At 47.5% G+C, this 24,564-nt stretch overlaps 1 protein-coding gene across 1 annotated transcript in view; it reads left to right on the plus strand.

The window, feature by feature from the left end:
- LIPC (lipase C, hepatic type) overlaps window positions 1-24,564 on the plus strand; it is a 173,034-nt gene that overhangs the window by 136,792 nt on the left and 11,678 nt on the right. Inside the window, exons 5-8 of the mRNA XM_064361346.1 lie at window positions 11,415-11,597; window positions 12,153-12,270; window positions 15,566-15,799; window positions 17,505-17,747. Of these exons, the coding sequence (XP_064217416.1) occupies window positions 11,415-11,597; window positions 12,153-12,270; window positions 15,566-15,799; window positions 17,505-17,747 (778 nt within the window). The remainder of the gene's footprint in view (window positions 1-11,414; window positions 11,598-12,152; window positions 12,271-15,565; window positions 15,800-17,504; window positions 17,748-24,564) is intronic.

The following is a 24,564-nucleotide window of genomic DNA, read 5'->3' on the forward strand; positions in this document are numbered from 1 at the left end:
ATTCTTGTCTGATTGACCACTGTGGGCCAGTATCCATTATGTAGTCAGTGCTCCAAACTGTTTGCTAATTGAATTAAAGATCAAATGAATTAGTCTTGTTCATAAATGCAACATGAAGACCACATGAGCCTCTTACCAGGATCCTATTAGCAAAATGCACTCTTTATTATCAAAATTCTGTCCAATCTACTACATGTCTCCTCCTACTACTAGTAACAACAATGGCTGCAGTAACTAACTTTTCTTCAGTCTTTACGATATTCCAGACAATGTTCTAAGCACTTTAGATCCTATTACTAGCCTTCACCTACTACTGCCTAGTCCTCATCATCTAGAGTCCAGCCCTCACCACCTATTGTCTAGTTCTAACCTCCTACTAGACAATAGGAGATGAAAACTAGACAATAGGAGGTGAGAACTAGACAATAGGAGGTGAGAACTACACAATATAGGGAGAGAAATAGACAATGGGGGTGAGAACTAGACAATAGAGGGGGAGAACTAGACAATAGGAGGTGAGAACTAGACAATAGGAGGTGAGAACTAGACAATAGAGGGGGAGAACTAGACAATAGGAGGTGAGAACTAGACAATAGAGGGGGAGAACTAGACAATAGGAGGTGAGAACTAGACAATAGGAGGTGAGAACTACACAATATAGGGAGAGAAATAGACAATGGGGGGAGAACTAGACAATAGGAGGTGAGAACTAGACAATAGAGGGGGAGAACTAGACAATAGGAGGTGAGAACTAGACAATAGGAGGTGAGAACTAGACAATAGAGGGGGAGAACTAGACAATAGGAGGTGAGAACCAGACAATAGAGGGGGAGAACTAGACAATAGAGGGTGAGAACTAGACAATAGGAGGTGAGAACTAGACAATAGAAGGTGAGAACTACACAATAGAGGGGGAGAACTAGACAATAGGAGGTGAGAACTAGACAATAGAGGGGGAGAACTAGACAATAGAGGGTGAGAACTAGACAATAGGAGGTGAGAACTAGACAATAGAAGGTGAGAACTAGACGATAGGAGGTGAGAACCAGACAATAGAGGGGGAGAACTAGACAATAGAGGGTGAGAACTAGACAATAGGAGGTGAGAACTAGACAATAGAAGGTGAGAACTAGACAATAGGAGGTGAGAACTAGACAATAGGAGGTGAGAACTAGACAATAGAGGGTGAGAACTAGACGATAGGAGGTGAGAACTAGACAATAGAGGGTGAGAACTAGACAATAGGAGGTGAGAACTAGACAATAGAGGGGGAGAACTAGACAATAGAGGGTGAGAACTAGACAATAGGAGGTGAGAACTAGACAACAGGATGTGAGAACTAAGAAATAAGGGGTGAGAGATAGAAAATAGATGAGAACTAGACAATAGGAGGGGAGAACTAGACAATAGAGGGTGAGAATTAGACAATAGGAGGTGAGAACTGGACAATAGAGGGGGAGAACTAGACAACAGGGGATGAGAACTAGACAATAGAGGGGCAGAACTAGACAATAGTGGGTGAGAACAAGAAAATATGAGGTGAAAACTAGACAATAGGAGGGGAGAATTAGACAATAGTATGTAAGAACTAGAAAATAGGGGATGAGAGATAGACAATAGGAGGTGAGTACTAGACAATAAGAGGGGAGAACTAGAGAATGGGGGTGAGAACTACACAACAGGAGGTGAGAACTAGACAACAGAGGGGGAGAACCAGACAATAGGGAGTGAGAACTAGAGAATAGGAGGTGAGAACTAGACAATAGGAGGTGAGAACTTGACAATAGAGAGGAAGAACTAGACAATAGGAGACGTTCTAGTTCTCACCCCCTATTGTCTAGTTCTCACCCCTATTGTCTAGTTCTCCCCCTCTATTGTCTAGTTCTCACCTTTTGTTTTCTAGTTCTCACCTCCTATTGTCTAATTCTCACCTCCTATTGTCTGGTTCTAACCTCCTATTGTCTAGTTCTCACCCCCTATTGTCTAATACTCTCCTCCTATTATCTAGCCCTCACCCCTTATTGTCTAGTTTTCTCCCTCTATTGTCTAGTTCTCACCTCCTACTGTCTAGTTCTCAGCTCTTATTGTCTAGTTCTCACTTCCTCTTGTCTAGTTCTCACCTCCTCTTGTCTAGTTCTCACTTCCTATTGTATAGTTCTCACCTCCTATTCTCTAGTTCTCACTCCCTATTGTCTGGTTCTCCCCCTCTATTGTGTAGTTCTCACCTCCTGTTGTCTAGTTCTCCCCCTCTATTGTCTAGTTATCACCTGCTATTCTATAGTTCTCACCTTCTATTGTCTAGCTCTCCCCTCCTATTGTCTAGTTCTCACCTATTTTCTAGTTCTCCCCCTCTGTTGTCTAGTTCTCCCTCTCTATTGTCTAGTTATCACCTGCTATTCCATAGTTCTCACCTTCTATTGTCTAGCTCTCCCCTCCTATTGTCTAGTTCTCACCTATTTTCTAGTTCTCCCCCTCTGTTGTCTAGTTCTCCCTCTCTATTGTCTAGTTATCACCTGCTATTCCATAGTTCTCACCTTCTATTGTCTAGCTCTCCCCTCCTATTGTCTAGTTCTCACCTATTTTCTAGTTCTCCCCCTCTGTTGTCTAGTTCTCCCTCTCTATTGTCTAGCTCTCACCTCCTATTGTCTAGTTCTGCCTCTCTATTATCTAGTGCTCACCTCCTAATGTCTGGTTGTCACCTCCTATTGTCTACTTCTCACACTGTATTGTTTAGTTCTCCCCTCCTATTGTCTAGTTCTCACCTACTATTGTCTAGTTCTCACCTCCTTTTTTCTAGTTCTCACTTCCTATTGTCTAGTTCTCATCCTCTATTGTCTAGTTCTCCTTCTCTATTGTCTACTTCTCCCCCTCTATTGTCTAGTGCTCTCCTCCTATTGTCTAGTTCTCACCTCCTATTGTCTAGTTCTGACCCACTATTGTCTAATTCTCTCCTCCTATTCTCTACCCCTCGCTCTTTATTGTCTAGTTCTCACCGCCTATTGTCTAGTCCTCACCTCCTATTGCCTAGTCCTCACTGCCTATTGTCTAGTTATCACCCACTATTGTCTAGTTGTACGCCTCTGTAGTATAGCTCTCACCTCCTATTGTCTAGTTCTCACCTCCTATTGTCTGGTTCTCACCACCTATTGTCTAGTTCTCAGTTCCTATTGTCTCGTTCTCACCCCCATTGTCTCGTTCTCACCTTGTATTGTCTAGTTCTCCCCATCTATTGTCTAGATCTCACATTCTATTTTCTAGTTCTCACCTCCTATTATCTAGCTCTCACCTCCTATTATCTAGTTCTCCCCTCCTATTGTCTAGTTCTCACCTCCTATTATCTAGTCCTCACTTCCTATTGTCTAGTTCTCACCTATTATCTAGTTTTCACTTCCTATTGTCTAGTTCTCACCTCCTGTGGTCTAGTTCTCACTTCCCATTGTCTAGTTCTCACCTCCTAATGTCTAGTTCTCACCTCCTATTGTCTAGTTCTCACATCTTATTGTCTAGTTCTCCCCCTCTATTGTCTGGTTCTCATGCCCTATTGTCTAGTTCTCCCACTCTATTGTCTAGTTCTCCCCTCCTATTGTCTAGTTCTCATTTACTATTGTTTAATTCTCACCCCCTATTTTCTAGTTCTGACCCTATATTGTCGAGTTCTCCTCTATTGACTAATTCTCACCTCCTATTGCCTAGTTCTCACTTCCTATTGTCTAGTTCTCACTTTCTATTGTTTAGTTCTCACCTTCTATTGTCTCCTTCTCCTCCTCTATTGTCAGTTCTCCCCTCGTATTGTCTAGTTCTCACCTCCTTTTGTCTAGTTCTCACCCCCTATTGTCGAATTCTCCCCCACTATTGTCGAATTCTCCCCCTCTATTATCTAGTTCTCCCCCTCTATTGTCTAGTTCTCTCCTTCTATTGTCTAGTTCTCATCTCACTTCCTATTGTCTAGTTCTCACCTCCTATTGTCTAGTTCTCACTCCTATTGTCTAGTTCTCACCTCCTATTGTCTAGTTCTCACTTCCTATTGTCCCACCCCCTATTGTCTAGTTCTCTCCCTCTATTGTCTAATTCTCACCTCCTATTCTCTAGTTCTCACACCCTATTTTCTAGTTCTCCCCACCTATTGTCTAGTTCTCACCTCCTATTGTCTACTTCTCACTTTTTATTGTCTATTTCTCACATCCTATTGTCTAGTTCTAACCTCCTATTTTCTAGTGCTCACTTCCTATTTTCTAGTTCTCACCTCCTATTGTCTGATTCTCACTTCCTATTGTCTAGTTCTCACTTCCTGTTATCTATTTCTCACCCCCTATTGTCTAGTTCTCCCCCTCGATTGTCTAGTTCTCATCTCCTAATGTGTAGCCCTCATCCGCTACTGTCTAATTCTCCCCTCCTATTGTCTAGTTCTCCCCCTCTATTGACTAGTTCTCCCCTCCTGTTGTCTAGTTCTCACCTCCTATAGTCTAGTTCTCCCCTCCTACTGTCTATTTCTAACCTGCTATTGTCAAGTTCTCATCCCTTATTGTCTAGGTCTCCCCCTCTATTGTTTAATTCTCCCCTTCTATTGTCGAGTTCTCACCTCCTATTGTCTACTTCTCACTTTTTATTGTCTAGTTCTCACTTCCTATTGTCTATTTCTCACCCCCTATTGTCTAGTTCTCCCACTCTATTGTCTAGTTCTCATCTCCTATTTTCTAGTTCTCACCCACCATTGTCTAGTTCTCACCTCCTATTGTCTAGTTCTCACCTCCTATTGTCTAGTTCTCACCTCCTATTGTCTCGTTGTCCCCCTCTATTGTCTAGTTCTCATCTCCTATTGTCTAGTTCTCACCTCCTATTGTTTAGTTCTCACCTCCTATTGTCTTATTCTCCCCAAGTATTGTCGAATTCTCCCCCTCTCTTACCTAGTTCTCCCCTTCTATTGTCTAGTTCTCTCCTTCTATTGTATTTCTCGCTTCCTATTGTCTACTTCTCACCCCGTATTATCTAGTTCTGCCCCTTTATTGTCTAGTTCTCCCCCTCTATTGTCTAGTTCTCACCTCCTGTTGTCTTATTCTCACCTCCTATTGTCTAGTTCTCACCTCTGATTGTGTAGTTCTCACCCCCTATTGTCTAGTTCTCCCCTCCTATTTTCTAGTTCTCCTCTCCTATTGTCTAGTTCTCACTTCTTATTGTCTAGTTCTCACATCCAATTGTCTAGTTCTCCCACTCTATTGTCTAGTTCTCCCCTCCTATTGTCTACTTCTCATTTACTATTATCTACTTCTCACCTGCTATTGTCTAGTTCTGCCTCTATACTGTCTAGTTCTCCTCCTCTATTGACTAATTCTCACCTCCTATTGTCTAGTTCTCCCCTCCTATTGTCTAGTTCTCACCTCCTATTGTCTAATTCTCACCCCCATTGTCTAATTCTCCCCAAGTATTGTCGAATTCTCCCCCTCTATTATCTAGTTCTCCCCCTCTATTGTCTAGTTCTCTCCTTCTATTGTCTAGTTCTCACTTCCTATTGTCTACTTCTCACCCTGTATTGTCTAGTTCTGCCCCTCAATTGACTAGTTGTCACATCCTATTGTCTAGTTCTCACATCCTATTGTCTAGTTCTCATCACCTATTGTCTAGTTCTCCCCCTCTATTGTTTAGTTCTCCCCTTCTATTGTCGAGTTCTCACCTCCTATTGTCAACTTCTCACTTTTTATTGTCTAGTTCTCACATCCTATTGTCTAGTTCTCATCACCTATTGTCTAGTTCTCCCCCTCTATTGTTTAGTTCTCCCCTTCTATTGTCGAGTTCTCACCTCCTGTTGTCTAGTTCTCACCTCCTATTGTCTAATTCTCACCCCCATTGTCTAATTCTCCCCAAGTATTGTCGAATTCTCCCCCTCTATTATCTAGTTCTCCCCCTCTATTGTCTAGTTCTCTCCTTCTATTGTCTAGTTCTCACTTCCTATTGTCTACTTCTCACCCTGTATTGTCTAGTTCTGCCCCTCAATTGACTAGTTGTCACATCCTATTGTCTAGTTCTCACATCCTATTGTCTAGTTCTCATCACCTATTGTCTAGTTCTCCCCCTCTATTGTTTAGTTCTCCCCTTCTTTTGTCGAGTTCTCACCTCCTATTGTCAACTTCTCACTTTTTGTTGTCTAGTTCTCACATCCTATTGTCTAGTTCTCATCACCTATTGTCTAGTTCTCCCCCTCTATTGTTTAGTTCTCCCTCTCTGTTGTTTAGTTCTACCCCTCTATTGTCTGGTTCTCACCTCCTATTGTCTAGTTCTCATGCCCTATTGTCTAGTTCTCCCCTCCTATTGTCTAGTTCTCATTTACTATTATCTACTTCTCACCCCCTATTGTCTAGTTCTGCCCCTATATTGTCTAGCTCTCCTCCTCTATAGACTAATTCTCACCTCCTGTTGTCTAGTTCTCACCTCCTGTTGTCTGGTTCTCACTTCCTATTGTCTCGTTCTCACCTCCTATTGTCTCGTTCTCCCCCTCTATTGTCTAGTTCTCACCTCCTATTGTCTAGTTCTCACCTCCTATTGTCTAGTTCTCTCCGTCTATTGTCTAGTTCTCACTTCCTATTGTCTAGTTCTCACCTCCTATTGTCTAGTTCTCCCCCTCTATTGTCTAGTCCTCACCTCCTATTGTCTAGTTCTCCCCCTCTATTGTCTAGTTCTCACCTCCTATTGTCTAATTCTCACCTCCTATTGTCTAGTTCTCCCCCTCTATTGTCTAGTTCTCCCCTCCTATTGTCTAGTTCTCCCCCTCTATTGTCTAGTTCTCCCCTCCTATTGTCTAGTTCTCCCCCTCTATTGTCTAGTTCTCCCCTCCTATTGTCTAGTTCTCCCCCTCTATTGTCTAGTTCTCCCCTCCTATTGTCTAGTTCTCCCCTCCTATTGTCTAGTTCTCACCCGCTATTGTCTAGTTCTCCCCTCCTATCGTCTAGTTCTCATCTCCTATTGTCTATCCGTCACTCCCTATTGTCTAGTTCTCACCTCTTATTGTCTAGCCCTCACCCCCTATTTTCTATTTATCATCCCCTTTTATTTAGTTCTCACCTCCTATTGTCTGGTTCTCACCTCCTATTGTCTAGTTCTCACCCTCTATTGTCTAGTCCTCACCTCCTATTGTCTAGTTCTCCCCCTCTATTGTCTAGTTCTCCCCTCCTATTGTCTAGTTCTCCCCCTCTATTGTCTGGTTCTCCCCTCCTATTGTCTAGTTCTCCCCCTCTATTGTCTAGTTCTCCCCTCCTATTGTCTAGTTGTCCCCCTCTATTGTCTAGTTCTCCCCTCCTATTGTCTAGTTCTCCCCCTCTATTGTCTAGTTCTCCCCCTCTATTGTCTAGTTCTCCCCTCCTATTGTCTAGTTCTCACCCTCTATTGTCTAGTCCTCACCTCCTATTGTCTAGTTCTCCCCCTCTATTGTCTAGTTCTCCCCTCCTATTGTCTAGTTCTCCCCCTCTATTGTCTAGTTCTCCCCTCCTATTGTCTAGTTCTCCCCCTCTATTGTCTGGTTCTCCCCTCCTATTGTCTAGTTCTTCCCCTCTATTGTCTAGTTCTCCCCTCCTATTGTCTAGTTCTCCCCCTCTATTGTCTGGTTCTCCCCTCCTATTGTCTAGTTCTCCCCCTCTATTGTCTGGTTCTCCCCTCCTATTGTCTAGTTCTCCCCCTCTATTGTCTAGTTCTCCCCTCCTATTGTCTAGTTGTCCCCCTCTATTGTCTAGTTCTCACCCTCTATTGTCTAGTTCTCCCCTCCTATTGTCTAGTTCTCCCCCTCTATTGTCTAGTTCTCCCCTCCTATTGTCTAGTTCTCCCCCTCTATTGTCTAGTTCTCCCCTCCTATTGTCTAGTTCTCCCCCTCTATTGTCTGGTTCTCCCCTCCTATTGTCTAGTTCTCCCCCTCTATTGTCTAGTTCTCCCCTCCTATTGTCTAGTTGTCCCCCTCTATTGTCTAGTTCTCCCCTCCTATTGTCTAGTTCTCCCCCTCTATTGTCTAGTTCTCCCCCTCTATTGTCTAGTTCTCCCCTCCTATTGTCTAGTTCTCACCCTCTATTGTCTAGTCCTCACCTCCTATTGTCTAGTTCTCCCCCTCTATTGTCTAGTTCTCCCCTCCTATTGTCTAGTTCTCCCCCTCTATTGTCTAGTTCTCCCCTCCTATTGTCTAGTTCTCCCCCTCTATTGTCTGGTTCTCCCCTCCTATTGTCTAGTTCTTCCCCTCTATTGTCTAGTTCTCCCCTCCTATTGTCTAGTTCTCCCCCTCTATTGTCTGGTTCTCCCCTCCTATTGTCTAGTTCTCCCCCTCTATTGTCTGGTTCTCCCCTCCTATTGTCTAGTTCTCCCCCTCTATTGTCTAGTTCTCCCCTCCTATTGTCTAGTTGTCCCCCTCTATTGTCTAGTTCTCACCTCCTATTGTCTAGTTCTTCCCCTCTATTGTCTAGTTCTCCCCTCCTATTGTCTAGTTCTCCCCCTCTATTGTCTAGTTCTCCCCTCCTATTGTCTAGTTCTCCCCTCCTATTGTCTAGTTCTCCCCTCCTATTGTCTAGTTCTCCCCTCCTATTGTCTAGTTGTCCCCCTCTATTGTCTAGTTCTCACCTCCTATTGTCTAGTTCTTCCCCTCTATTGTCTAGTTCTCCCCTCCTATTGTCTAGTTCTCCCCCTCTATTGTCTAGTTCTCCCCCTCTATTGTCTAGTTCTCCCCCTCTATTGTCTAGTTCTCCCCTCCTATTGTCTAGTTCTCCCCCTCTATTGTCTAGTTCTCCCCTCCTATTGTCTAGTTCTCCCCCTCTATTGTCTAGTTCTCCCCCTCTATTGTCTAGTTCTCACATCCTGTTGTCTAGTTCTCACCCGCTATTGTCTAGTTCTCCCCTCCTATCGTCTAGTTCTCATCTCCTATTGTCTATCCCTCACTCCCTATTGTCTAGTTCTCACCTCTTATTGTCTAGCCCTCACCCCCTATTTTCTATTTTTCATCCCCTTTTATTTATTTCTCACCTCCTATTATCTGGTTCTCACCTCCTATTTTCTAGCCCTCACCTCCTATTGTCTATTTCTCACCTCCTATTGTCTACCCCTCACCCCCTATTGTCTAGCTCTCACCCCCTATTTTCTAGCTCTCACCTCCTATTGTCTAGCCCTCACCACCTATTGTCTAGCTCTCACCTCCTATTGTCTAGCTCTCACCTCCTATTGTCTATCCCTCACTCCCTATTGTCTAGTTCTCACCTCTTATTGTCTAGCCCTCACCCCCTATTTTCTATTTTTCATCCCCTTTTATTTATTTCTCACCTCCTATTATCTGGTTCTCACCTCCTATTTTCTAGCCCTCACCTCCTATTGTCTATTTCTCACCTCCTATTGTCTACCCCTCACCCCCTATTGTCTAGCTCTCACCCCCTATTTTCTAGCTCTCACCTCCTATTGTCTAGCCCTCACCACCTATTGTCTAGCCCTCACCTCCTATTGTCTAGCTCTCACCTCCTATTGTCTATCCCTCACTCCCTATTGTCTAGTTCTCACCTCTTATTGTCTAGCCCTCACCCCCTATTTTCTATTTTTCATCCCCTTTTATTTATTTCTCACCTCCTATTATCTGGTTCTCACCTCCTATTTTCTAGCCCTCACCTCCTATTGTCTATTTCTCACCTCCTATTGTCTACCCCTCACCCCCTATTGTCTAGCTCTCACCCCCTATTTTCTAGCTCTCACCTCCTATTGTCTAGCCCTCACCACCTATTGTCTAGCCCTCACCTCCTATTGTCTAGTTCTCATCTCCTATTGTCTATCCCTCACTCCCTATTGTCTAGTTCTCACCTCTTATTGTCTAGCCCTCACCCCCTATTTTCTATTTTTCATCCCCTTTTATTTATTTCTCACCTCCTATTATCTGGTTCTCACCTCCTATTTTCTAGCCCTCACCTCCTATTGTCTATTTCTCACCTCCTATTGTCTACCCCTCACCCCCTATTGTCTAGCTCTCACCCCCTATTTTCTAGCTCTCACCTCCTATTGTCTAGCCCTCACCACCTATTGTCTAGCCCTCACCTCCTATTGTCTAGCTCTCACCTCCTATTTCTAGCCCTCACCTCCTATTGTCTACCCCTCACCCCCTATTGTCTAGCTCTCACCCCCTATTTTCTAGCTCTCACCTCCTATTGTCTAGCTCTCACCTCCTATTTCTAGCCCTCACCTCCTATTTCTAGCCCTCACCTGCTATTGTCTAGCCCTCACCACCTATTGTCTAGCCATTACCTCCTATTGTCTCTTTCTCACCTCCTGTTGTCTAGCATTCACCTCCTCCAACTTTTCTCCTCTACCCTGACCTACCATACTGCCCTTCCATGATGCTGTACCTCTGCACACACTGTTCCTTCTGCCTGGAATGCCCTAGACCTCACCACTACCACATTCACCTGCCCACCTCTATTTTGTTTTTTGTTTTGTTTTGTTGAGATATGGTCTCACTCTGTTTCCCAGGCTGGAGGGCAGTGCAATCTCCACTCACTGCAGATCCGATCTAATACGCTGAAGCCATCCAACCACCTCAGACTCTCGCATAGCTGGGACCACAGTCACACACCATAACACCTTGCTAACTTTTATATTTTTTGTAGAGATGGGGTTTCCCCATGTTTCCCCAGGCTGTCTCAAATTTCATAGACTCAAGCAATCCCCCTGCCCTGGCCTCCGAAAGTGCTGGGATTACAAGCATGAGCCATTGTGCCTGGCCCCCGTCCATATTCTTCTTAGTGGACTCCTATTGATCCTTTAAGACCCAGCACAAATGTCTTTGTCTGTGAATCCATTAGGAGTGCCCTGCAAATTGGTTCTCAAACAAGGCACACACACAGAACAATTCTCTGTAAACATTTTTTAGCTCCTATGATGTCAGGCTCACAGTGCCCATCCCCCTAAGTGCAGCATCACCCAGTCTGCAGGGGCAGAGCCGGAGCTGTGGGTTTAGGGCTGAGGTGGGGCAGCCTCACGGAGGAGGAGGAGGTGACGTTCAAATGCCCCTAAGGGATAGGTCAGGTTCCAGGATCTGATTTACACACATTGTTCCACTGTTTTAAGGTTTAGAAAGTCCCAAAGTAGGAAAACATTAAGATAATCATTTTTAGGCAGGGAACGTTTGGAAAAATCTGGAGGCATGTTTGGTTTTCAAAACCTGGGGCAGTGTGTGGGTGCTGCTGGCATCTAGTTGGTGAAGGCCAAGAACACTGCTAAACGTCGCACAAAGCACAAGGCAGCCCCCACAGCAAGGAATTCTCTGGTGCAAAATGTCAACTATGCATGGCTGAGAAACCCTGTCGCAAGCCTTTCCTCTTGCAGGGAAGGATCCAACATTATCCAAGAGCTGGAGAAGAAAGAAGTGTCAGCAGGGAGAGGAAACGAGTGTGACCCTGTCTCTGTCACCTCCTCAGGTGAATGGCATACTAGAAAACTGGATCTGGCAGCTGGTGGCCGCACTGAAGTCTCAGCCAGCACAGCCAGTGAACGTGGGGCTGGTGGACTGGATCACCCTGGCCCAGAACCACTACACCATCGCCGTCCGCAACACGCGCCTCGTAGGCAAGGAGGTCGCGGCTCTTCTCCGGTGGCTGGAGGTACCGACCTGTCCCATCCTTCCTTCACCTCCCTTCCCTTCTTTCCCTTCCTCTGAGACTGAGTGAATTAAGCTGGTTTCCAACCGCAGCCCAGACAGGAGAAGCACTAACGCTCAGCTCAAAGGAATGAGAAGGCCAGGAGCGAGACCAGACCTCAGGGCTCTCTCAGATGCCTCCCTTGAACCCCTGTTTTGCGGAACCATCTTCTCCGCGATCCTCATCCACTATCCCTCTTACGCTCACCCCGCCTTAGACACACAAAGGGATCCAAACACACCCTGTAAGCTATCAGGTCCCCACACAAATGAGTGGGATGACTTCTGTAGGACATTAGTGTCCAGGAAAAGACAGGCTGGCAGGAGGCAGCAGCCACCAGGTAAGGTCCCAGGTACCTGAGCCCCAGGAGAGTCAGCCAGACAAGAGACGAGTTTCAGTTTGGAGTGCGAATAAGGCACCTCATTTCTGGGCAGGCATGAAGAACAGGGTGGGTGCCAGAACGCACTGGACCACAAAAGGTATCTCTTCTCCTGCCCCCATCCCCCTGCTGTCTTCCAGGAATCTGTTCAATTCTCTCGAAGCCATGTTCATCTAATTGGCTACAGCCTGGGTGCACACGTGTCAGGATTTGCCGGCAGTTCCATCGGGGGAACGCGCAAGATCGGGAGAATCACAGGTAACCATGCCTGATAACTCACACTGCAATCTCCACTACACAGGGGCGTCCAGCAGGGACCTGCTTTTCCAACAGGCTCATCATTAAAATGTCCCAACTCTTTTTAAGACCAGAGCTCATAGGAGGACTTATAACATTCTCTCAAACATGACAAATGTCATGGACTCCTGTTCCAGAGAATTCAGAGCAAATTACAACCTCAACTCAAACAAATGTCTCATGTAGATGGGACTAAAACATGGACTCTTCTAGCAAGAAGGTCTTTTTTTTTTTGAGTTGGAGTCTCACTCTGTCACCCAGGCTCGAGTGCAGTGGTGCAATCTCGGCTCACTGCAACCTCCACCTCCTGGGTTCAAGCGATTCTCCTGCCTCAGCCTCTCGAGTAGCTGGGACTACAGGCATGTGCCACCACAACCAGCTAATTTTGGTATTTTTTAGTAGAAACAGGGTTTCACCATATTGTTCAGGCTGGTCTTGAACTCCTGACCTCATGATACACTCGCCTCAGCCTCCTAAAGCGATGGGATTACCAGCACGAGCCACCGCACTTACCAGGGCCTTATTTTTTAATCTATAATTTACAAAGTCCAATTTGGGTGAGTTAAGGAGTGAAGAATCACAGCCTTAATTTGCTGTAACTCATCAGCCATGTTAGTGCCTCTGTTCCCACATTTCTGAAACGTGTGTATTTTATTCTGGGACCCATTGGGGTTGAAGGAGGGAGATCTGCATCAAAAACTTCACCCCGAACTCCGTACCCACTCAGAAATGCCCCAAGATATGCGGGAATGTCGGCACACGTGCAAGAAAGGTCTTCCTCCCAGGCTTCCCTGACACCAGCCCCATCCTTCACACTGCCAGGGATTAGGATGCAAAAACACAAAGCTGGTCAGATTGTTCCCCAGTCCAAGTCTGAGGCCCACTGATACCACAGGCATAAAACCCACGAGGCACAGGCAAGGCCCTTCTCAGTGTGGAAGCCCCAGAGTGCCCCAGCCTCTCCTCCTGCTCATCCCTTTCCATAGCTCTAGGCGTCAACAACATAAGGTTTTTCTTCACTTCATGAACACACCATGGCCTCTTGTGCCTCTGGGTCTTTCCACGCACTGTTCCCTTTCCCCACCACTCACACCAGCAAACTCCTATTCATCCTGGAGGACCCAGCAGGCTCAAACCATATTTCACAGGCTACAACAGAGAGTATTTGAGACCAGTAACAGAGTGGTTGCAACTTTATATTTTATCGAGAGGGCAATTTTAAAAACAACTATCTACTATCACCATTCCTTTATAAAAGAATTTGTTTTAACATGAAAAAGAATGCAGATAATGGCAGACATGTAAACGGAATACATTTGTGATTATGAGAGCTCATTTCCTCATGCTTTTTTGTTCATCTTGCTGGTGACTGGGGGAGCCTGGTCCTGCATGTGGCCCCGTGGATTTAAGCCACAGTCACCTAGGGGTGAGCAGCCCTCCCAGTGAAGAAGCAGGGCCAGAGGGCAGAGGCCCAAGGACCAGAACCCTCTCCATCCAACCAGGGCTGTGGGTCCCATCGGGCGTGTCAGCCGGGCCCACCCGCCTCAGAGACAGCAGGAAGGCTCAACACCCTCTTGCCATCTTATCAGCCTGATGAAAAAGTAAATGGAAATGACATCAGAACATTTTTTCTTTTCTTTTTTTTTTTTTTTTTTGAGAAAGAGTCTCGTTCTGTTGCACAGGCTAGAGTGCAGTGACATAATCTTGGCTCACGGCAGCCTCCACCTCCCAGGTTCAAGTTTTTCTCCTCCATCAGCCTCCCAAGTAGCCGGGACTACGGGTGCCTGCCACCACGCCTGACTAATTTTTGTATTTTTAGTAGAAACGGGGTTTTGTCATGTTGGCCAGGTTGGTCTCGATCTCCTGACCTCAGGTGATCCACCCACCTTGGCCTCCCCAAATGCTGGGATTACCAGGCGTGAGTCACCACGCCTGGCCAAGGACATTTTTCATTTGTCACTGGGAGTGGGGCTGGAGAATGGGTAATCTCACAGCCCACTCTCAATTCCTTCGCCCCTCATAGTAGAGAAGAAAACCAAGGCTGGGGTGGGACGCCAGAGGGTCCTCCAGAGAAGGCAGAGGAAGAAAAACAGGGAAAAACCTTGAATACATAAATATTACGCAACCACAGTCAGCCGGGGGCTGCCACCGTGCTTCATGCACATACATCTGTCACTTGAGGCCCAGAGCTTTGAGCTACCCTGCTTGCACACATTTTCACCCCGTACGCTGGCGTCCTGAGGCTGTTCTGGACATTCTGACAAAATGACATTGTAGGAGAAAAATTAGCTTGTTTAGGGAAATTACTGACAACATGCAGGCAAACAAATTTCATTCTTTGATAGGTAGGTTGGAACTACTTATAATGAGCATATTGGCTTTTTTTATGGATGCAAACAGATGTTCTTGAAAGAAGCTTGAGAGGTACTCAAATTGATTTGCTTAAGTAATTCAAGCATTCCCTCTTTTCTTTTTGAGACAGGATCTCCCTCTGTTGCCTAGACTGGGTCACAGTGGTGCAATCATGGTTCACTGCAACCTCAAACACTTGGGATCAAGTAATCCTCCTGCCACAGCCTCCCGAGTAGCTGAAACTACAGGCCCATGCTACCACACCCAGCTAAGTTTTGTATTCTTTTTTTTTTATTGAGACAGTTTCACTCTTGTTGCCCAGGCTGGAATGCAGTGGCGCGATCTCTGCTCACTGCAATCTCTACCTCTCGGGTTCAAGCGATTCTCCTGCCTCAGCCTCCCGAGTAGCCAGGATTACAGGCATGTGCCACCACACCCGACTAATTTTGTATTTTTAGTAGAGACAGGGTTTCTCCATGTTGGTCAGGCTGGTCTCGAGCTCCTGACCTCAGGTGATCCACCTGCCTCAGCCTCCCAAAGTACTGGGATTACAGGTGTGAGCCACCGCATCCAGCCTTGTATTGTTTTTTTTTAGAGATGGGGTCACACTACGTTGCCCAGGCCTCCCGGCCTCAAGCATCATAACCTTGTCTACCACTGGACAGTTCTGCAAACTTCTTCCCCTCTAGCTAATGCCCAGCCTGTGTCTCATTCTTAGCACCATGAATTACTGTGGTTTTACTGAGAAAAGGTTATGGCAAGGTTTTCTAGAGAAGGATTATCCCCTGGGTGTTTCTTCTTCCTGCTAGCTCATTAATGTACAATAAAATGAAAAAGCTAAAAAGCACATTTCTCATCCCCTCTCCTTGCTCCCACCTAACGCTTACCCCTGCTTTCCAATTAGGGCTGGATCCCGCGGGCCCTCTGTTTGAGGGAAGTTCACCCAGCGATCGTCTTTCTCCAGATGATGCCAATTTTGTGGATGCCATTCACACCTTTACCCGGGAGTACATGGGCCTGAGTGTGGGCATCAAACAGCCCATCGGGCATTACGACTTCTATCCCAATGGGGGCTCCTTCCAGCCTGGCTGCCACTTCCTAGAGCTCTACAGACATATCGCCCAGCACGGCTTCAATGGTAAGAAAGACGTCATGGGGCCAGAGCACCAGCCTACACTTCCACAGGCCCTCTGGAATTCAGTGGAATCTACCAACATGTGGGACTCGGGGAAGAGTTCAGCAAGGGTAGGGGCCAAGGTCGTATGGTCACCAAGCCCACCCAGAGAGGAGTATGGGAGTGGGCAAGGCCACACGCTGAGGATGAGCAGAGGGTACCGACAGGAACCCCCACTTCTCACCCTGGCCCCACGTGCCTGAGCAAAGCCTCTCCCCCAGTACCAGCTCTTCTGAGAGCTGAGTCTGGATGCCTGTGGTTATTCTCCCTTCTCCAGAAGTCTCCTCATCAGGGACTGCCTCTATTCTGAGCCACATGAGGATCTACTTAATAGGTTGTGGCTTCTTGAACCCTGCTCTCACCCTTCATCCCACCCCATTAGTTTAATTGGGGACATTACTCAGATTCTCCCAACGGGAAATTCAGCTTCAGATATGTCCTTGTTATGCCCTTTACCTTGGGGCAGACACAGAATGTGCCATTATCTGGGTTGTGATCCCACTTCTCTCTCAAGTCCTAAAACCGAAATATTAACATGCACATTGATAACATGCACAGGATTAAAAACAAAAATGTCAGCAGAAGCAGCACATTCCACGGGCATTCCAAATTTCTGACTGTTATAAAATATCATCCTGATTAAGACATGCCAATCACTCTAAGCTGGCTAGAGTCCTCTACCCCCGCAAGCCACCTCATCCTGATCATCTGACACTGAGGTGAGAACACACTCTCTTGTGATGACACCATCCTCGCCTCTCCAATATCAGAATGACCTTCACACTCCGCATCACCTCATTTTGGCTGGACTCCTAGCCTTCCACCGCCCAGGCCTGAGAAAGCCTTCTGGGAACTTGCCCTTTCATTGCTTACATCCCCCACCCACCTCCGCACCCCCCATCACCTCCCCTCCAGCCACCAGCAGTTCCCAGCTGACCTTCCAGCTCTCATCCCAAACTTCACCCCCACAAAGCTCGGTGGAGACCACCAGGATGGTGCATGGGCTTTATTTGCCTGGTAAACACATCCCTGACCAATCATTGCCACTTGCTCTTTTTTTTTTTTTTGAGACAGAGTTTCGCTCTTGTTACCCAGGCTGGAGTGCAATGGTGCGATCTCGGCTCACCGCAACCTCTGCCTCCCAGGTTCAAGCGATTCTCCTGCCTCAGCCTCCCGAGTAGCAGGGACTACGGAAATGCGCCACCACGCCCAGCAAATTTTTGTATTTTTAGTAGAGATGGCATTTCACCATGTTGGCCAAAATGGTCTCGATCTCTTGACCTCATGATCCACCTGCCTCCGCCTCCCACAGTAGATAGAAATATTTCTATAATAAATGACACTAACCTGTTCTCGTAATGAATTTACTTAGTGACTTGGGTGCCTATTCAAACACCTGCTGTAACACACTGCCATAGAGGAGTGCTCTGAGGATCCCAGCAGTGCCTGGGATCTTGCCTGACACTACGTGACCCAGAGGGTCTCCTTTCCTTAGAATCCGTCAGTTGTCACATCCCGCTGTTGTCGGGGGATCCGCCTTGACAAGCCCATCCCTGCCTGTCCTGTGTGCTACTGCTAACCTCCTGTGGGCTGAGAACCAAGGTGATCCTCTGAGTTGAGGCTGCTTTGGGTTAAGGGGTAATAATGTCCTTCTTGCCCTGTATTCCAGCCATCACCCAGGCCATCAAATGCTCCCACGAACGATCGGTGCACCTCTTCATTGACTCCTTGCTGCACGCTGGCACGCAGAGCACGGCCTACCTGTGCAGGGACATGGACAGCTTCAGCCAGGGCCTGTGCCTGAGCTGCAAGAAGGGCCGCTGCAACACGCTGGGCTACCACGTCCGCCAGGAGCCACGGAGCCAGAGCAAGAGGCTCTTCCTCGTGACTCGAGCCCAGTCCCCCTTCAAAGGTGAGTGTGGAGCCGGGGAGCCTTCAGAAGGGCAGCATGCAGCCCCCTGTCCAAGGGGCTCAGAACTCCCCTCGGCTCTTTTCCTGGAGGTGCTTCAGCTCTGCAGGCTCCAGACAGTGACGATGACACAGCCTTTCTCCCAAGAGCGTGGCCACCTTACTGCCAAGAGCTAGGAGGAGAAACCTCGATGATTTCTAAAACGATCCTTGGGTTAGCCTCTCTATCCATTTTCACGGTGCCCTGGAATGTTAGATCTGCAAGACTGCACGCAGTTCACCTGGGCCTAGAACCCAGTTCTTTCATCTCTGTTCATGGCTCCAGAGTGCATTTCATTCCCCCTAAAATTTGCATCAGCTGATCTTAGAGGATATTATTGTCACCCTGAGGCACTCCCAAGACAAGATTCAGCTCCCAATGCTTCCCAGCCAGGTTTTTAACCTCAGGGCAGAAAGTGGGCCCCGTAACTCTCAGGGTTGAACGGAAGGTTGCAGAAAGGGCTGTGGCCACGTCTTAGCTGAGGCCAACAAAGAAATACTCCACTGAAACCTAAATCCTCCTGGAGGGAACAAGCTGACATCTGTTGCCATTAACATTTCTGCCTAATCCTTAAAACAGCTCAGGAGTGATTTAGCATCTTACAGTTTCATCGCACGGCCTCTGCAGCGCTGGGAGAAGCAAGCTGGTGTCGTGCTGTTTGACCATTACTATGCAGATATTTGTATCTGGAGAACGTGAACAGGCCGCCACCTCACTTTGCTTTCAGAGAGCATTTTACACAAAACATTCGACGCAGCCATCGACTCCTCGTGGTTCTCACAACAGCCGGGCGAGGATAGCAGGGCTGGTTATTATCCCATTCTAAAGAGGAGGAAGCCAAAACTCACAGCCAACAGCTGTACTGCTATAAAGAGACCTGGCACAGGGCCACCTGACTCCCTGTCGTGAGTTCAAACTCCCAGGCAGCTTAGTTTTGAGGCACAAGGTCCCTCTTGCACCTGAACTTTCACTCTCCAGCCAGGTTTCCCTTCCGTGAGTCAAGCAGGTTCAGGAATGACAGAAATTTCTTGTGGGTGCACATAGCATTTAAAAGTAGTTGGTGTGAGGGCAGGATCTTTTGGGCCAAAGGGTCCCTCCAATGTCTATCCCTTAGGGCTGGAGGAGATGGCAGCACGCAGGTGAGGGAATTTGGAAGTCCTCCTGCTTGGGGTCCGGGCTGGGGGGAGCTCCCCCTGCAGGCTGTCAATTAGAGACTCGTTTGGGTTAACCAGCTCCTTTAAATGACATGCTGCCTCAAGTTAAGCCTCTTAGATGATCACATTTCTCTGGATCTAGTTTAATCATGGAATGTTTGCATCTTGAGGAGCATTTCAACCCTGCCATGTTTCAGACGGGGAAACCAAGGCCGAGGCAGGGAAAACGATTTGTCCAGAGGCAAAAAGCTCTTGGCAGACCTGGCATTTAGACCCGGGGCCTCCAAACAGTGAATGGAGTGATTTTTACCTCCCTAACCTACCCCTGTTCTGTTTGTGGGGGTGAGAGGGAAGGTGGAAGAGAAGGATAGAGGGATTGCTTTCTTCTTGAAATCAGCTGGGAAGAAAAGAGGTCATTTTTCATCTTCCAGGGCTGAAGTGGGTACTTCATCTGAAGTGAGGGGCTTGGCCCAGCCTGGGAACATCTCCTGGGGGCTTGGAGATGGGGGAGGAAGGGAACCATCGACAGAAGGGGAAACAAGAGCAGTGGGCATGAGCCAGGCCGGGCTTCTCCCATTTGCCAACGACCCCAGTGCTCACACTGCTGGTGTGAGCTCACAAGGATCCCTTTCATATTAAGGAAGACCAAAGAATTGCATTAGGGCATCATTATCTTACCCACCAGCCACCAAAACCAATGTACTCATCCATCCGTGTATTCTTCAAACACAGTCCTACCCTCACGGGTCTCGGTGGAGACCAACCTGCAATGAGTCCCTTGGAGACCACATTTGTGTCTCTTTATCACCAACTATGAACATCTTATCTTGCTCCAGGGACATCCAGTGAGGAGGAGGCTAAAGGCAGGACTACCTGAAACTGGTCAGGAACCGAAACTCCCAGCCCCAGTGGAGGTTCCAGTGCTGAGCTGTGGCTTGCACCACACCCTCTCCATTTATTTATTTATTTATATTTATTTATTTATTTATTTGAGACGGAGTCTCACTCTGTCACCCAGGCTGGAGTGCTCACCACAACCTCCACCTCCCGAGTTCAAGCCATTCTCCTGCCTCAGCCTCCTAAGTAGCTGAGATTACAGGCGCCCACCACCACACCCAGCTAATTTTTGTATTTTTAGTAGAGACGGGGTTTTGCCATGTTGGCCAGGCTGGTCTTGAACTCCTGACCTCAGGTGATCCGCCTACCTTGGCCTCCCAAAGTGTTGGGATTACAGGCGTGAGCCACCACGCCCAGCCCACACCCCCTCCTTTTCTGTCACCTTTCAAATTCTCCCCAGTTCTGCTTCAGCCCCTCCAGTGAGCAAAGTCCTCACCCGATCAACCCAGTTTCACTTGCTAGTGGAGAGCAACCTCTCTGAGGTCACATCAAGCAGCCCTGGGCATGGCTGAGAGCGCACCCATGTGAGGCTCGCCTGTTTGAAGCAGCTGCTCATGGGATACTGCTATCTGTATAATGTTCTGTTGTCCAATATGGTAGCCACAAACCATATGTAGCTATTTAAATCCACATCTCAGTTACTTTAAATTAAATAAAACCAAAAATTCCGTTTGTCAGTCACAGAAGCCACCTTTCAAGTGCTCAGATACGTGGCTGCTGCATCAGAGAGCACAGAAATAAAACATTTCCATTGCTGCGGAGAGTTCTATTGATGGTGCTGGGATGGAGACTTTAATCTAGGCCACCACAGCTACACCACTCCCCGCCCAGCACGGCTGTGATCATTGCTGACTTGGGCCCCCAAAGCCTATTTCACCAGCCACCTCCAGCATTTTGATGAACACATATTACACTCTTAAAACAGCAGACTTGCCCAACCCCGGCCTACAGAGAAACCGCAATCCCTATTTTTCAAAAACATCTAATTGTACTATATATTTTAGTGCAGGGTCTGGTTGGGCAAGATAAACATCGCCTCCTGATTGTAGTTTCACAAAGGATGACTAACTTGGCCCGAATTCCTCTGGCTCCCAAGATATTTCGACAAAACCATCAAAGGATCTATTTTCTACAACCGTGCGCCAGAACTCGGGTAAACTGCGAGAGTACAGCAGTAGCAGGAGGTAACTGGGAAACAGCCGCTGAGTGAAACGAGGCAATTTATCGCCCACTTCCATTCTCACTCTCTCACGAGGAACCTTTACCAGTTTGGGAGCCTGTTTTTAAGGGAGGGGGAGGGAAACTGATCTGTGCGGAGTAAATCCTGTTTCTCCAGAGCCTCGTCTCATTTCATTCTCAGAGCAGTCAGATGAGGTGAGGAGGGGTGGGGAGAGAGGGGCTCTCGGGGAGCACTTCGCGCAGGCACTGGGCTGGATGTGTTGTACACGTTAGCTCACTTCGCATTCGATCCTCACAGCAACCCCGAGACAGATACACAGACGGAGAGACACCGTCAGGGCAAAGTCATGCAATTTGTGAGCAGGAAGCACCGCATTGAATCCCAGCTGGCCCGGATTCTGCAGCTTTATTTCCCTTCACTTAACTGGGCCTCCTGGAGGGGCCTCCTCGGGTGGGTGGCATAGGACCAAGGCCCCTCCACTGAGTGCCACTCCCTCCTGTGGCATTCCAGCTGCATGTCTCCGCCTCCTCCTCTCTGCCCTCCTTCCACACTCCTTCTTCCAGCTCTCCTCCGCTCTTCCGTCCTCCCCATGCTGCAACTCCCCCTGCTGCAACTCCCCCTGCACTCTAGGTTCCCTGGGCCGGGGCGAGGGTCACTTGCTTCTGTTGCTGGCTGCAGCCCTGAGAGCTCCCTTTCCATCCTGCTGGTCGGCGAGAGGATGAGCCAACCTGTGACTCGGGCGCTCTGTTTTTGGCTTTTCTCAGCTACTTCTTTGGAAGGTTTCCACTGACTTCAGGGAGAGTTCCAGAAGAAACAGGGGGTGTCGTAGACAGCATAGGCTTGGGATTGGGATAAGGAGTGTCAAGATGGCCTTCCTGCCAACCACTTATGTGACCTTGACCTAATGACAAAACCGATGTGAGCACCAAGGAAGGGCCGTGAACAGACATGGGGATGAGCCACTGGCATGGGGCCTGCAGGTGGGTCTCAAAACCTGGCCCGGTCAGTTCAGTGTGGAGGAAGGAAGTAGGTAACACCCGATTAACACCTCTGGAAGACAGGCATTTTCTCATCACCATCTTGTCACATTCTTACAGCAACATTACAAGAGAGTTTTCAATCCACATTCACAGATGAGGAAACTGAGCCCCAGAGAGGCCATGCAGTCTCAAAATCACAAGGTGGCATATGGCAGAAATGACTCAAACCCCGGGCTCTGTCTGTCCGTTGAGGACCCTTACTATTCCCACAGCACAAAGAGCTGGCTACAGGATACCAGTCAGCACAACAGTCTTGACCACACACACACACACACACACACACACAAACTCCCCCATCTCCACAGCTCACAGACAGCAACAGACCCCCCACAGAAGGGGCAGGCATTGGCCAGGCACAGTGGCTCACACCTGGAGTCCCAACACTTTGGGAGGCCAAAGTGGGAGGATCACTTGAGCCCAGGCACTCAAGACCAGCTTAGACAACAAAGCAACACCCCATCTCTACAAAAGATTTAAAAATTAGCCAGGTGTATTTGGTGCATGTCTGTAGTCCCAGCTACTTGGGAGGCTGAGGGAGGACTGCTTAAGCCCAGAAGGTCAAGGCTGCAGTGAGCCATGATGGTGCTACTGCACTCCAGCCTGGGTGACAGAGTGACACCCTGTTTCGAAAGAAATCAATTTACTTTAAAAAAGAAAGGGGCAAGCATCCAGTCTCGTAACAACAGGGCATCACATAAATGGGGCCGTACTGTGAAGCCCAAATGTGGCCATGAAAACACACACGCACACAGGTATTATATATAAAGCCTCACACAGTCACTTTCCCTTTGCTGCTTCTCGTGCGCCTGCTCTGAGTTCATTCATTTTCATTCAGCCTTGCTGGCACGGGCTGCCTTGTTTGCACAGCAACACCCTGGACAACATCATCCTGGACCCTCAGTCCTGTGATCTTCAGCTTCCCTCTGAGTTAAGAGGCATTTCAGGTCTAGGAACGAGCCCTCTGGGCTTGGGAGAAAACACGAGAGGTCTCATTCCTACCATCTCCATGAGAGAAATCCATACACTGAGGGGAAAAAAAGCCCTCTTTCATGTTTGCAAAGGGAGAATCATTGTTTCTGGGAGGCAAAAAATAGAAAGAAATATATTCTCTCTTTTCATAAATTCCATAACCTGATCTTGTGAAAAGAAATGTAAGTTTTTCTTTTTTAAATGGCACCAGCAGGTTCCACACAGGGTTACAATCCAGGATTTTTCCTAGTGAGGAGAATCTCCGGAGGCCTCAGATTTCTGCTCTTGATGGAGTTTCCCTGATCACATTCGAGGTCAATGGACGATTTCATGCCTTTCATCTTTAAGACCTGAAATAATTTATCCTGCCAGAACTTGGGAGTATGTTGTACTGGTCTCTTTGCAGTCACAGGATCAAAAACATTTTCCCCAAATCATTTTTTAACATCCTTATTAAACATGTCATAAGGTAAAGTGAGCAAAATCACTCAGACTTTTTTCCTTAATCTTTGTAACCGCATCATTGCACTGGGGGTGGCAGGGTAGAATGCTAGGCAAATTAGCTTTCCTTTTTTATATTTTCTTTTGAAGAAAAATACTTACAAAAATCCAAATAAGAGTAAATAATTAGGGCTGGGTGCACTGGCTCACCCCTGTAATTTCGGCACTTTGGGAGGCCAAGGCAGGAGGATTGTGTAGACCTGGTCTCTATGAAGAAGAGGAAGAAGAAGAAAGAAGAAAGAGAAAGAAGGAAGGAAGAGGAGGAGGCGGAGAGGAGGAGGAGGAGGTGGAGAAGGAAAAGGAGAAGGAGGAGTAGGAGGGAGAAGGAAGAAGGAAGAAGAAGAGAAGGAGGAGGGGAGGAGGAAGAAGTAATAACTGGTTCTGAGCATGAAAGACCCTTGTATATTTAATTTCATTTCAAGGTTTCTCTAAAAAAGTACAGTCAGGCAAGATTCCCTGTGCAGACATGGCGTTTCTCAGGAGTGCTCCTGCAGACTCGAACATGCCTCAGCCATCAGTGCAGGCTCCCTCCATAGCCTGTTCCCTCGTGAGCCTCAGAAAGCATGCTGGCTTGGCTCCTTGCAGCCCACACACCTTGGCAGGTTCCGCCCTCCCGCAGAGGCGCTACTCTAGGCACACATGTTGCGGAGACAGGCAATTCTCACTCATAGGATATGCAAGCTAAAGGGGCCTTTGCATCCTCTACAGCTGACTCCTGAGTTTTACACAAGCACCTTCTCCTAAAATCCTGGAACCATAGCATCTCAAAGGCAGAAATCAATCTCCTCCTACTCACAATTTAAGAAAAAGGGAAGAAAAATGGCATCTCCGAGACAAGGGCATGTAATATTTTTCTGGGCTCAGGGACCAGACATTTAGCAGACAGGAGAGGGGACTCTGTGGCAGTGATAGCCCAGGATGGATGTCACGGGGTCGGAGCTGGCAGGCACTTTGTCTTGGTGGCTTCATTGGAAGCAGGTGTTGACCACAACTTTTCTTCAAGGGCTGTTGGCCATTTGCTTTCAAGGGACAGACTCAGC

The sequence above is a fragment of the Aotus nancymaae genome, unplaced genomic scaffold (genome assembly GCF_030222135.1).
Source record: "Aotus nancymaae isolate 86718 unplaced genomic scaffold, 86718_ANA_hifiasm-v0.15.2.pri h1tg000041l, whole genome shotgun sequence".
In the NCBI taxonomy this organism is placed as follows: domain Eukaryota; kingdom Metazoa; phylum Chordata; class Mammalia; order Primates; family Aotidae; genus Aotus; species Aotus nancymaae.